We start from the raw sequence: 15,380 nt of genomic DNA on the forward strand, positions 1-15,380 counted from the left end.
AAAAATCCATCCTAATCCAAAATATCCCGCATGTCTGCTGTTGCCTCCTTAGTCTAAAAAGGATATAGAATCAAGAGAGCTCGGAAGGACTAAGGCTCTATATGGATGTCGCTTTATTTGGTTATGCCACGTGGTCATATTATGATGATGGTGAGTCACATGTCAAGTCCTCTTTATAACCATAGTAAAGATGGCCAGCAGCCACATGGTTGCCTCCATCCTGATGAGGTCATCAGCCAAGACAGTGTCAAGCCACTTTATTGCCATTTACTTCGAAGTGAGTCTATCGGGTATGTACACCCCCTTCTAAAAAAATCTGTTTTCAGTATCAACCAGCCAAGCCCCCCAACCAGAGCTCCCAGGGACTAAACCACCAACCAATGAGTACACATGAAGGGACCCATGACTCCAGCCACATATGTAGCAGAGGGTGGCATTGTCCAGCGTCAATAGGAGGAAAAGCCCTTGGTCCTGTGAAGGCTCGTTTCCCCAGTGTAGGGGAATGCCAGGGCGTTGAGGTGGGAGTGGGAGGGTGGCAGTGAGAGCATCTTCATAGAAGCAGGGGGACAGGGAAGGGGGTATGGGAGAGGGGGAAAGGGGATACAGTTTGAAATGTAATCCAAGAAAAATAAAATTAAAAAAAAATTTGTTTCCCCAAACAAGGGTTGAATCCAAGCTACCTATAAGCATGTTGTAGATATTTAACTATCGACCCTTCATTTAAAGTTTTGTTAACTTTCTTTTTACAGATTTTATAAAAATTTTAACTTTACCCAATGAACTTACAAATCCTGAGGCACAGAAAATTTACGTGATAGTCTCACAGATCTTGAGACAAAGCTCATACCCTAGCAAAGTCCTAGAGATACAAGGGAAGGAAAGTTTTAGAGAGTTGAATAAAATCAGGAAGTGGGAGGAGGAGGAGGAGGAGGAGGAGGAGGAGGAAGAGGAGGAGGAGGAGGAGGAGGAGGAGGAGGAGGAGGAGGAGGAGGAGGAGGAGGAACAGACAAGCAGCAGCAACTCCACCAGGGATCCTTTGCTCCTTCCCTGGGCTGTTGTCTTCTCTTCCTGTCTCAGAGCTGAGTGGCCCATTGTCCCAGGACAGAGATCTTAGAGGGAACTTTTAAACAAGCATGCTTGGGTCTAGAGAGGGCAGGCTGTTTTAATAAAGTAGAATAGCATGTGACAATATTCAAATATTATCCACACTCAAGAGACGTTTGACTCTCTGTTACACTGATTCAGTGACCAGAGAGGGAGAGATAGAGTGGGTCGGGAGCAGACATCCTTTAGACGTGGAGCCAAGAGGAGGTAGGTAACATCTTCAACCTGGATTTCTTTTCTTTTCTTTTTCTTTTTTTTTTTTTTTTTTTTTTTTTGGTTCTTTTTTTTCCCGGAGCTGGGGACTGAACCCAGGGCCTTGCGCTTCCTAGGCAAGCGCTCTACCACTGAGCTAAATCCCCAACCCCTCAATCTGGATTTCTATTTTCAAATTCTCCTTCGAGTTCCGACTAGTCGCCTGCTTTATCTATTTACTGAAGTATTTGTTGTAATTTTTCTATAATTAGACACATTCGTTGCTCTTTTCTCACTTACCTACTCATTTTTAACGTTTCTTGTTTATTTTGTGAGTACAAGCACATACACACACACATGTGCCACAATGCATATGTAGAGGACAACGTTAAAAATGAGTTGATTCTCTCCTTCCAGGCATGCATGATCCACAGCAGCCGTGTAAAAAGCTGTGTACTATGATGGCTGTCACCCCCTACTTAGTGTGGGGAGAATAGACAAGTGGCTCCTTTGAGATCATTGTCCCACAAGCCTAGCAAAATCAATGAATTCCATAGTCAGTGAGCTACTTTGCCTCAAAAAATAAGGTGTAGAGTGATAGAGTAAGACACTTTACATCAGCCGTGTGTGTGTGTGTGTGTGTACACACATCATATCAATGTAAAGTTAAAGTGGCTCTTATCTGTTGTTTTAGGCTGAGGCAGGACAAGAACTCCAGCCAGTGAGTGTGAGACCAGCTTTTGCAATGCAGAAGACCTCTTTAAAACAAACTACAACATTAAAAAAAAGTGTCAGAAACATTTTTAACACACGTTCATCCCAGTTCCACATAGGTCCCCTTGTGGCTTGCCTGTGTCCTGTCATTTAGTCAGCCTCAGCTTAGTACTTCTCTACTTTTGCTACCCACGATGCTTTCCTCCTAGGTTGAATTAAGTAAGTTTTAATTCTGTTTGGGGCTTTCCCAAAGCTTCTGTGGTGCAGAAAGGAGGGCTCAAAGCTTCCTCAGTTTTGCAGGTGAGTGGGGGGGGGGGGCTGAGGGGAGGGGGCTGAGGAGAGTCTGCCTTTAGAGCAACTTTAAATTTAACTCTCCACTGTTCTGACTCATCAGCAGGCCTTCTGTCAATGCTGGAGGGTTTTTTTTTTCCCCTTCATGGGGGAGGGGAAGGGGCCACAGGGAGCTGGAACAAGCCCTGTGCCTGCTGCCCTGGTTACTTAACTGTTGCTGTGACAAGATACTCCTACAAAAACATCTGCAGGAAGGAAAGTGTCTGGGGCACAACCCGAGTCAAGGAAGCAGGAGCTTTAAACAGCTGCTCCCATGTGTGAAGAGGGCAGCTCCCTCCTTTTTAACAAAGTATCGGACCCTGGCCCAGGAAATGCTGCTACCCAATCAACATAATCCTTCACAGGGCTGGCAGGATGGCTCCACAGACCTCAGGTTCAGTTCCCAGCACCCACACTTGGCTCACAACCATCTCTAATCCAGTTTCAGGGATTTTGATGCTCCCTTCTGACCTCTGTAGGCACCAGGAGGCACACCCATGGTTCATATATATATATATATATATACAGGCAAACATTCATACACTTAAAAATTAACCTCCCGGCATGTCCCGAGGTTTGCCTCTTGGTCCTGTCAAGTGGTCAGTATTAACTATTACACTTGCCAATACGACAGTTGTCTCTCGACTCAACCCACTCTTCTCCTGTTTATGTTTTTATGTATTTATGTATGGTATGTATGTATATATGTATGGTATGTAAGTGTGTGTATGTATGTATGTATGTATGTATGTATGTATGTATGTATGTATGTATGTATGTCCTGACTGTGTGTCTGCCTGTCTGCCCTCTGAGGCCAGAGGGGGCACCAGATCCTCTGGAACTGAAGTTACAGGCTGCTGTGATCTGCTCAAATAGTTGCAGGGAACAGAACTCAGCTCCTCTGAACTCTTATCCACTGAGCCCACTCCCTTTCTAAGGAGCTTCCTCACCGGCTCTAATTAACTCCTCTCTGCCTGGACTATACCCCATACGAATTCTTGGGGGAACAAATTCAGGGTTCAGAGCTCACTGCTGGGGTTGAAACAGAGGAAACCTCCCCATAACCATTTCAATCTCACCTACCCAGGTGCTGTCTTCCAGGGGTCTTGTGGGGGAAGTGGCTTGGGGACAACGGGAGGGCTCTGCCATCTCAAGCTTCAGTGTGTGACTCTCCCACACACTAAGGCACCTGCTGTTTCCACCCACACTGGGATCACGATTGTTTTGCAGTGGGTGCTCTGGGGACCTCTGCCTGGAGCTGGGTAATGTTCCCTGTGACTCATCCCTTCCCAGCATGGGCCAGCAGCTACAAGGAAATGTTTCCTTACCATAGCCTCTGTCAGCCTAGGAGACACTCAGGAGCATGTGCAAGTTATCTTTTCAAGTCCTAGATGTTAAGTGACAAACTCCCTGACTTTCACATGTAACAAATCTACTGTGGCTTCTGCTCTTGTTACTGTATCAATAATTATGAAGTATTGTTTACTCCTTGAGCACTTGATATGTATTAGGCTTTGTGTTAATAGCTCACTCAGTGCTTAGAGCAGCCCTGCTGTCTAGATTATAGGCTGCCATTATAGGTGGAAACTTGAGATTCATAGGTGTTGAGTAATTTGCCCAAGGTCACATGGCTCCTCTCCTAGATTTACCAGCATTTCTTCTGTCAAGACAAAGACATTCCGGTTTCAGATCTTTGACCATGAACTAACTTTTACAAGGCCAGAACTGAAATCCACCTTACAAGGTAACCATTTAGAAGCCTGTCCACATTGCTGCCTGGCATTGCACACAACCGATATTGTGAGGACTGCTTTTTAAATTAGCTTTTGAAGCATTAAACTGCCCTTTCCTTTCTGTGTCAACTCCTTGCTTCTCACCACGGGCCATGCTGTCTTCCTGGTCATCTATAGTATTTACCAGATCTCAACACTGATGCCTCATGACCACTTCTAAAAGGGCAGTGCCATCCCCTGGGTCTGTGGTTTGTGACTAGTAAGGACACCCGAAAGATTCTAGGACTGAAGACAATTTTTGACAATTCGGAGCAGTGTCAGAGTCTTAGAAATAAGAGCATGGGTGGCTGGGCACTGACTTTGAGGAGGGCCCTGGGCTCTTTTGTACATGCATTAGAGCCCATTTGTTCACAGTTGAATCTGTGCCTGCAGATCTGAAGCAATATGGAAAGAGAGAAATTATGGGGACATGGGAAAGGCAAGGAGCCCCTCACTCTGGGAGTCTGGTGAGCCTCTTACAGCTGAGAAACAAGAATTCCAGCACAGTTACCATGTGCTGTAAGGCTGCTGACACAGAGATGATAATGCCTTTTGTATTGGATGTTCAAGTATCGATGACCCAGGCCGGTGGCCTGAGTGTATATGATGATGCACACGGCCTTATTCCTTTCTCAGGCATTTCCTGGAAATGCCAAGACTATTGACTTTGTTTATATTAGAGAAGTCCTACCTCCCTGAATACTGGGCAGTTCATCAACTGTGATCTCTGGTCTAGGGCCCTAAGGAATCATTCTGTGAGCCTATTTATGTTTCTTAGCAATTCTTCAAAGATAGTAGCTTTAAACCCCACAAAACCCACAATATATGACGATTGTAAAAATAACTGTTAGACAAAGACGATCTGACGCTCTCCCTTGAAGAACCCATCTCATACTTGGATGTGACTTACGGTCACAGCTCTTCTCTGAGAAGCCATACCCGTGCTTTTAGTCTGTCTTGCATCTGTATAAAATAGCAATCTCAGGTGGAGAGGGAAAGGTCTTGGGTGCAGGCTCCAGGGGTTCCACTGAGATAGATTGTCTTTGGGGGTAAGCAGTTTATTAGAAGACTTATTAAAGCCATGAGCAGTCAGACTGGGCAGACAGCATGGATTTTAGTCTGAGGATTTTGGTCTCGGCACTACAATCGGCATGGTGAAGGCTCTAAGAAAAGTCAGACCTGGGAAGCAAAGTGGGACATGCTTCTTCTGAAGATCTCAGAGGAGCCTACGAGCAGGCTGTTTCTGGTGTAAAGTTTTAATCTACTTATTGTGGCTGTGTACACACGTGCATGCCATGGCATTTATGAAGGTCAGGACTCGTGGGGATTTGTTCTCTCTTTCCACTATGTGGACCCTGGAGATCAAACTCAGTGCCTTCACCCACTGAGCAATCTTGCTGGCTCTCAAGTAGTAGCTAAGAGCCCATAGTGCCTTTGCAGAGAACCCAAATTCAATTCCCAGCACCCATACTAGGTGGTTCATAACGGCCTATAACTCCAGTTCTAGGGAATCTAAAGCCGTCTGTCCGGCTTCCACAGCTCATACGCATATACCTGCACAGACACACATATATACACATGAGTAAAAGTAAAACAATCCTTTTGAGCTGCTTATATTCGTTTTATAATTAAGGTTAAAGCTCAGGCATCAACTTAATTGGCAGCTCACATTTAACCCACTCTGCTGAGGAAAACTCACAGTCAGAGTAGCAGTGTCGGAGGAAGTTCATTTGGCAGAGAGCTTACCTTGCATGCAAGAAGCCTTGGATTAAACCCCAGCACAGGATAAACCACGAACAGTGGTACATGCTAGGCACCATGAGAATGTGTCTCACACAAGAAACCTAGGATCCCAATAACTTGCTTTTCTTTCCTTCTCACAAGGGCTCCTTACTGTGGGATTTGAGCAACATGCTGAATTGAAAGTTTGAAGATTTTATTGTATGTGTCTGGTTGTTCTGCATGCATGTATGTAATGTCTATAGCATGTGCTTGCAGTGTCTGGTTGTTCTGCCTGTGTGTATGTAATGTCTATAGCATGTGTTTGCAGTGTCTGGTTGTTCTGCGTGCGTGTATGTAATGTCTATAGCATGTCCTTGCAGTACTGACAGAGACCAGAAGAAGGCTTCAGATTTTCTAGAACTGAGCTACAGACGCTTGTGAGTCACCCTGTGGGTGCTGGAAGCTGAACTAGAACCCCGTAGAAGAGCCAGTGTTGTTAACTGCTGAGCCATCCCTTCTGCCCTGAAGTGAACGTTTATGAACTATTTGCGAGAGTTTTTTTTTTTTTTTTTTTTTTTTTTTTTGAGACGGGGTTTCAGTGCTCTACCACATTCGGCTAAGATTGCATTTTTCAGGGACTCCTTGCTGAGCCAACTATATTTGCAAAAACAAACAAAACTCATTTTACACAGGTACAAACATGCATGTGTGTGTACATGGATACACATATGTACATGTGTGTGGAGTTGAATGGATACTTTTCAGGAGCAGTGTATCTCCTTCCACCATAGGATCCAGGGATCAAAATCAGGCCATCAGGTTTATACAGCACACACTTCTAGACACTGAGACATTTTCTTTCTTTCTCTCTTTTTTTTTTTTTTGGAGCTGAGGACCGAACGCAGGGCCTTGCGCTTGCTAGGCAAGGGCTCTACCACTGAGCTAAATCCCCAACCCCGCCCTGGAACATTTTAATTCCTTAAGATTAACATACGGTTTTGTAAGATAATTTAGGATTCAGAACACTGGTGGGATTCGGTTGCCTTGGCCCTCATGCGGGGCTTTGTCTCCATGTCTTTGGCCTTTTCTGGCTCCCACTTTCCTCCTCAGCAGCGGCTCTGTCACCGGGTGTATCTGCTCATCAAGATGAAGGGTGGCAGCAGCAGGTGCCACTTCCCTCTGCATGATTCATCCAGCTTTGGCTTTCCGATGTAAACCAGTCCCACAGAGACTGCCTAGCTTCAAAAGCTCCTGACCCAGAGGCAGCCATTCTCCTTGTTCATTTGAATTCATAGCTTGGCATCCACACACCCTCTTTGTGATTTTGATTTTTAAGGAACATAGACTGTGGGTGGCAGGGTTGCTAGGCATGAAGGAGGCTCAGACTTATTCACGTTTTATGATTCATTTGAATAACATTAATAGGATATAAGTTGCTTTAGAATTCCAGTGCAGGCGGTGGTGTTATACAGGGGAAGAAAGGAACAAATAGAAAGAGGACTCACGATGCTCACAGGATGACAAGGGGTCATCCCCTCCAGCATTTTCCAGAAGAACAGCATGGGAGCAGAAGAGCTGCCCACTGTAAAAAGGGGAAAGAAGGATGCCTGTCTGGAGTTCAGTGAGAGAGACCCCAACCTAACAAATTTCTGCAGAAAGCTGTCTGTGGGCACCATACATGCACACATACATACATACATACATGTTAGTAAACCTTATGTTTGTACAACAAAATCACATTCCTACACTGTATTATGACAGCCTATTAACATTCCTTGCCTAGAAACTACAGGACTGTATAGAAATAGAAGGATTTAAAGTTTTACTTCTGAAAGAGTTAAATATGCTGAGTTCTGCTAGCTTCCTCTAACCCCTACCTCTTATCTTGGGAAGGTTAATGTGTGGTGGATTAAATGAGAATGGCACCCGCAGGCACATATATTTAAATGCTCAGTCCCCAGTTGGCTGAACTGTTTGGGAAGGATTAAGAGGTGTGGCCTTGTTGGAGAAGGTATGGCCTTATGGAAGGAAGTGTATCATGGCCGGGGGTTGGGGGTGGGGTGGGGAGTGACTTTGAGGTTTCAAAAGTCCATGTCATGTCAGGCCCAATATCTTTTTCTGTGCCTGCTTCCTGCAGATGAGGATGTAAAGCTCTCATCTATTGCTTCAGCACCATATCTGTCTTCCCTGCCTGATGATTATGGAATAACTCTAATAATGTTATTAGCAAGCTCCCAATTCAATGCTTTAAGAGTTGCCTTGGTCATGGTGGTGTCTTTTCACAATAATTTAATAGTAACTAAAGCAAAATGCTTGCAAGAAATGGCCGTAAGAAATGATTACTACCTCTATCTGGTCAACCCACAGATCCTGTTTGCTAAGAAGGGATGTTTGAACTGTTTCCTGCAATATTTGTTCTTGCAGTCATGTCTAGATGGTGATGGAAATTTCCATCTTCAGATAGTCCCATAGAGTTTCAACACTTATCCAACCTATAAAAGCTGTAAGCAGGTCTTGGCTGGAACTGGGCTTTTACAAAGCATTAGTTCGGATCCAAGCCTCTGCAAATCAAGCTAAGTCATGCTCTAGGTGCCTGCTTGGTTCCTCAGTGGTCAATGTTCCTGGAACAGTTGACACTTTTGCATTCATTTTGGCTCTTGATAAATTGGGAAATGTGGTTTTAAATAATATGCTGTGGGATGGTGTCTGCTGAGTCGCCGTTCACTAGGATTCTCTGCCTGACCCTACACAATAGTTTCCCACACATCCATCTGAAATCAGGCTTGGTCAATGAAATACAAACTGAAGTAACAGGCTTCCTGGGCACAGTGCTTCATCATGTTCTTACCGGCATCATAGTCAGTTACATTAAGGTAACTGGTCTGTCAGACTGGGTTCTGGAGTAAGGGTCAGACGAGCAGATCTGCTTATATGTGTGTATACTCTTCATGTGACACATCCCACAGACCCGAGAGCTAACGTTTTTGCTGTTTTACACCCCTGAACTTTGGTGCTTGCTTATGTGACAGCCTGTCTAGCAGGAATGAATATATTTTAGAGGACACTTTAACCCCTTCTTTGCCTGACTGTTGAAATAATGAACCCCAGAAATTTACCTAGGAACCTCCTGCTGAGAAATGGCTGACATCTGGGGGATCATCCAGAAGAGGAATTTGTCTCCTGAAGAAATTAACAAGACTGACCTTGTACACAGCTCAGAACATAGGCAGTGACAGGACTTCTCAGTTATGAATACTTCTTGCTTTTATTTAAACTCTACCCCCTTGTCAGGGCCATAGAGCTAGACTTGAGAGTGGGGTAGCCACATTGACTGAATCTCCTTTCTGCTTTTCACTATTAATTCGACTCCTTTAACTGGCTTATTGAGGATGAGTGACTAAACATGGCTTGTTAGAGTGCAGGCTATGATCCCTAAGTCTAGTAACACTTGTTATGTTGCAAAACATAACCCATTCTGGCTGATACTGAAAACTAGGTGAGAAATTCATATCTGAAAAGAGACACAGAAAAACTGCTGTAGGAACCAAGCATGCATACATGTGAAGAAATCATGTGTTCTAGAATAGTAAATCTTGACACCTAGAAGAAGCTTAGGGAAGAGAGCACCTGCGTCAGGTACTCTTTGGTTGCTGTGATCAAACACCATGACCAAAAGTAACTTAGAGACCAGAGCACTTATTTTGGTCTATGGTTCCAGAGGAATGAGTCCATCATGGTGGGACACTTGATCGCAGGAAGAGTAGCTGAGCAGGAAGCTGAGAAAGTGAGTCGGAAGAAGGGAGAGACTATAAACTCAAAGCCCATTGTTAGAAACAAAGAATAAACAATCTCCATACCGCACAGAGAAACATTCCCAGGGAAAGTGTCTGAGCAAGGTGACTCACCTTGAAAACGGGTATCCAAACAGAGCAGCACCCTGGGCAGCGTGGCTCACCCTTTATCCCCGACAGTGCAGGAAGCTGCAGGTCCTTGTGCTCACAGAGAAGCACAAAGGGAACCAGGAATGTTAAAAACATGGGGTTGCGTCTTCAAAGGGAAGATATACAACCTGATTTCTGGGCCAGCGTCTGGAGCGGGTCTGGTTAGCAGCCTGGTGGCCATTGTGTCATGTGTGTGGCACTGGATTACACTGGATCTTCCCCAGACCTTATCTTGAGCCTTTTTTCTCATTTTACGGAACCCATCTTTGTGGACAATGTCACTTGAACTTTACAAAGACTTTCAATGTAGCCATGTCTTAAGCTTTGTTGTGCACATGGGATTGCATTACTTATCATCAGGAAATGTTTTTCCAAATTATGCTGTGCTTAAATATGCCTGAAACAACCTAATTGAGGTCAGCCTCTTGAAATTTGGACCAACACTGGCTACTGAGTAGACGGAGTAGTGTTTAACAGAACTGCCTTCTGGCCTTCCACGGATAGTTACTGTGCTGAGTGTGGTGGTCACAGGGACACTCACAACATAGGTGGAGAATGCCCCTCATCTCATTGGCAGGAGCTTGACTTTACAATCTGTTTTGATTGGCTAGTAGATACACGGCAGGTGGTGGAAGTCAGGGGGTGGGATTCGGGGTCAGTAAACTTGAGTCCTTGCCAGACTAACTACCTTTGATTAAACAATGATATTTCTCATACCAACTTCCCTAAAAGTTCTATAACCTCCCCCAAACAGTGCCACCACGGGGATCAAGTGTTTAAACATATGAGCCTATGGAGACATTTCTCATTCAAACCACCACAGTCATAAAGCACACCTCTGTAATAAGAGACGCCTCCGGCTGTGTCTATGAGAACATTTCCAGAGACAGTTAGCTCATAAGGGCTCTGGCCCAGTGGATAGTAGAATCTGGTGAGAGATGGACATTGTGAATTGTCTGTTGTCTGGTAATAGAACCTACTAGTTCATGACTCTGTAACTCCAGACCCAGGGATCCCATTCTGCCCTCATCAGGCTCCAAGCACACCCGAATACACAGACAGGACATGCAGACAAAACACCCATGTAACTAATCCATGCATGTAACTAATAATAAAACGAAGTGCACACGGAACGGGGACCCTGTGTGTCTGGGCATATTGGCAGTAATTGACAGGACATTCCATGGGAAAGAAACCTCAGGCAGGGGGTGACAGGAAGTGTCTTCTGGGAATCTCCTTGCTCCTTCCCAACAACCGGCCTCTGCATCTTCCTGCCTTCCCAGTCTAGGGGACAGCAACAAGGGACACCTCATTCCGCCACTGTGGGCTCCCATCCCCCCTTGTCTGGTTTTTAATATCAACACCACTTACAAGGCATTTGCTTGCTAATATCTGGGCTTTTATTTGGTTAGCTGTTTAAAGTAGGAAGTATTTGCAGTTCTCTCTAGAGTTTTGCTTTAAAAGTTTTTTTTTGTCACAGTCTCAAGCTCAATGCATGCAAATACAATACAAAGAACTTTTTGTTGTGAATTATTCATGTTGGGAGGGGTTGTTGGTTTAAGTTTTTTGTTGTTTTGATTTTTCTAAGACAACATTTCCCATATTCTAGGCTGACTTTGAACTCACTATGAAGCTGAGGATGACTTGAGTTTCTGGTATTCTTGCCTCTACCTCTGAATGCTGGGATTACAGGGGTGTACCACCTGACTAGGGTAGCGGAGGACGGAATGTAGGGCTTTTGCATGCTAGGCAAGCATTCTACCAACGATGGGACATCCCTAGCCCTCTGAATTGTTTGAGGGTAAATTCTAGCAGCCTGATGCCCATCCCTCCTGATTATCCTACAAACTGAGACATTCTCTTACAATCAACCTGTCACATTGGAAAGTCGGCAGCCATGCCTTACGACTGTCTAGCCCGTGGCCCTTGTTCATAGTGTTCCAATTGTCCCAGTAATGTACTTTATGTCCCAGAGATCCAGTTCTAAATCTCCCATTGCTCAGGGTTGGCTTGTCTCCTGCAGTTGTCAGTCTTTTCTTGGTCTGCATGGACTTGTTACTTATGAAAATACAAGTTAGAAAATCCTCCCCATGTGTTTCTCTGACATCTGGACTAGAAAGACTGGCATCTGCCATGCTCCATATCTAACCACCTAGAAGCCTCTTAAGTGAACAAATGAGTGGTGTGATGAAATATGCTTTTAAATAAATGCACGAACATTATCTAGCATCAGGCTAGTAACTGGTGGTGTCGAAGCAGTGTGCTTTGCTATGTTCAGGTTGATATAAAATGCCATAAGTAGGTGAATTAACCAGTCATACTGGAGGCCGAGAGTCCACCATCTTCGGCAGCTCTCTTGTCCAAAGAGACTACAGCCAACGCTGTTCTTCATGAATGACACTCATCATAGAAGGAAATGCTAAATTTCCAGTGGAAGGTAGAAATGATAGGATCTTGTTTTCAGCCTCCATGAGTTTATGTATAGGAACCCCAGGCTAGGAACTCCTGATCCAAGCTGAAAAGAAACAATAGCTCAGCCATCTTTGTCCATGTTAAGAGCATGAGCTGCTTTTCCAAGGGACTCGGGTCCAGTTTTCAGTACCCATGTGGCAGCTTATGGCCATCTGTAACTCCATGTCCTAGTTAGGGTTCTTATTGCTTTGAAGAGATTCCATGACTTATGAAGGAAAACACTTAACTGGGGCTGGCTCATAGGTTCCGAGATTCAATCCATCATCACCATGGTGGGAAACATCATAGGCCACAGGCAGACATGGAGTGAGGTAGCTGAGAGTTCTATATCTGGATTGGCTGGTAGCAGCAAAGAGAGGCTGGGCCTGGCTTGGGCACTTGAAACCCCAAAGCCCACCCCTAGTGACACATTTCTTCCAACAAGACCACACCTCCTAATAGTACACTCCCTATGAGCCTATGGGGACATTTTCATTCACACCACCACACTCCAGTCCCGGGGATCTGACACCCTTCTCTGGTCGCATTAGGCACTGCATACTACATACATAGTGCACAGACATACATGCAGGCAAAACATCCATACACATAAATAAAATAAAAAGATTTCTTGATCCATGCAAGCTAGATATTTGTGGTGGTTTGAATAGGAGTGGCCCCTATAGACTCACGTCTTCGAAGCTTGGCCAATAGGGAATGGCACTATTAGTATGTGTGGCCTTGTTGGAGGAAGTGAGTCATTATGGGGGCAGGCTTTTAGGTTTGATATGCACAAGCTATACCCAGTGTGACTTAACAGTCTCCTTCTGCTGCCTGTGGATCAGGATATAGAACGCTCAGCTCCTTCTCTAGCACCATGTCTGCCTACATGCAGCCTTGTTTTCTGCCATGATGATAATGGCCTAAACCTCTGAAGCTGTGAGCTACCCCCAATTAAATGTTTTCCTTTATAAAAGTTCCCATGGTCGTGGTGTTTCTTCACAGCAGTGAAACTCTAACTAAGACAGTCTTCTCCATAAGAGCAAGCATGTGGCATAACCCAATGGGAAATGCTTCTGAAATCAGTTGATTCTGCTTACAGTCAGTATCTTGGGAGTAGTAAGTGTATTGAGATGAAGAGAGGCATTTGTACTGTTGGTTTGATTTCTGGTCTTAAAAATTTACCTGCATGTGCGCATGGTATCATAGGGAATACATGCTACATGTGCATGTGGAGGTAAGAGGACAGCTTGCAGGAGTCATTTCTCTCCTTCCACCTCGTCTTTGGTTATGGAATTCACCTCAGGACATTGGGTTTGTGTAGCAAATACCTTTACCCACTGAGCCACCTCACCAGCCCACTTTCTGACACTTTTGACTGACCATGTTGAGTATTGGAATGTGTTTTGTCTTGCAGATAGCAATTCTCTAACTACTGAGCAAAAAGGCTCCTGGGACTCTGAGAACTTCTGGCTTGATCCTTCTTCAAAAGGCCAGGTGGAGACCAACGAAGAGGAGGATGGACTTCGGAAATCCCTGGATAGATTCTATGAAGCATTTGCCCAACCACTGCCAGGCTCTGGGGATCCGCTCTCTGCACCTGTGTGTCAGTGCCTGTCTCAGACCATCTCTGAGCTCGAGGGCCAGGAGAGCCAAAAGTATGCTCTCCGCAGTTTCCAGATGGCCCGGGTCATCTTCAGCCGGGATGGCTGCTCTACCTTACAGCGGCATTCCAGGGAAACCCGCTTCTACCCACTAGAGCAAGAAGGCAGCTCTGTGGATGATGAAGAGCCCACCCCAGGACTGTCAAGAGAGGTCATTCGTTTTCTCTTGGAACAGACCATAATGAAAGACTCATAGCTGGTGCTGATGTTGTGAAAGTGCTGTCACCTGCTCCCCAGAGTCCATGGATGTGTGTAGCACATCTTTCTGTTTCCACCATTAGCCGTAAGCTTTGCAGGGAGAAGCTTTGATGGAGCCAGTAAGCACCTTGGTGTGCTACCTCCTACTCACCTTGGCCAAGGCTGCTACTGATTCAACTAGGGTCGAGTCCTAGCCGAGCTTCTTGCCTTAGTCAGTGCTCCTGAGTGCTGTCCTGGTGACCTGGCCAGAGCTGGGACTTTGGCAGGAAATCACTTCCCTGATTGAGTTCATCCCTTCCCCCACTCACCTACTGGTATCTCTAGGGCCTTTTCTTTTCTTCGTTTTTTTTTTAATTTATTTTTCTTGAATATTTTATGTATTCACATTTCAAATGTTATCTCTTTTCCCCTCTCCCATACCTCATCCCCCTCCTCCTGCTTCTATGAGACTGCTCCCATCCACCCACTCCAACCTCAACACCCTGGCATTCCCCTACATTGGGGAAATAGCCTTCACAGGACCAACGGCTTTCCCTCCTATTGATGCTGGATAATGCCATCCTCTGCTACATATGTGGCTAGAGTCATGGGTCCGTTCATGTGTACTTGTTGGTTGTTGGTTTAGTTCTAGGGCCTTTTTTAAATAAACTTCTTGTATCTGCATCCTTGACTGTCTTCCTGGGAGAACAAACCTCAGAGAACAGGATTCTGGGGGATGAGTGTTTTGAGGATAGACATTTCTGTGCTGAATCAAGAGTAACAATTTTACCCAGTTGTAGGTGAGTACCAGTTGATTGGCCTAAAGCAATGTAAAGATTTAAATACACTTCCAACAGTGTGTCACATCTTAATCATACCTTTGGCTCCTCTTCAAAGCTAGAATTCCATCTACAAAGCTAAAATTCACACACAAAGGGTTCTTCATCTCTACTAGATTGCAGCATGGAAGGGAAGGAGACGGTGCTGAGCTCCCCAGGATGCACGAGCACAATCCTAATGTAAGGGTGGCCATGTGACCTTTCTTATTTGTGCTTAGTGGGAATAAGGAATCCCTTGTTCAGGCGTCTTTTCCTTGTCCTTGTTACTTTTGCCCTCTGTCCACTGCAGCACCTCTGAAGGGTTGCCCCTCCTCCCCACCCTGCTCTGAAGGGTTACCCCTCATCCCTCCCCTGCTCTTGTCCCCAGTACCCTGAGCCCCAGTGCCAATGCTTGCCTGGAGCAGGGCTTTGCTGTCACCTGTGCCTGCCCTCCAGGCAGGTGCTTAGCCTGACAGGGAGCTCTTTAAATAGCTA

General features: G+C 45.2%; 1 protein-coding gene across 6 annotated transcripts in view; it reads left to right on the top strand.

The window, feature by feature from the left end:
- Window positions 1–14,751, top strand: part of Shld1 (shieldin complex subunit 1) — a 70,663-nt gene extending 55,912 nt beyond the window's left edge. For 5 of the 6 annotated variants that reach the window (XM_039106576.2, NM_001399552.1, XM_008762239.4 and 2 more), the window contains one exon: window positions 13,644–14,751. In XM_039106576.2, coding sequence (XP_038962504.1) covers window positions 13,644–14,086 — 443 coding nt within the window. In that variant the 3' untranslated portion in view covers window positions 14,087–14,751. Of the gene's footprint in view, window position 1; window positions 151–13,643 lie in introns of those variants that run through there. The other variant, XM_063284551.1, reaches the window with a different exon arrangement.
- The last annotated feature ends 629 nt before the right edge of the window (window positions 14,752–15,380 follow it).

This window comes from Rattus norvegicus, chromosome 3 (assembly GCF_036323735.1).
Source record: "Rattus norvegicus strain BN/NHsdMcwi chromosome 3, GRCr8, whole genome shotgun sequence".
Lineage (NCBI taxonomy): Eukaryota > Metazoa > Chordata > Mammalia > Rodentia > Muridae > Rattus > Rattus norvegicus.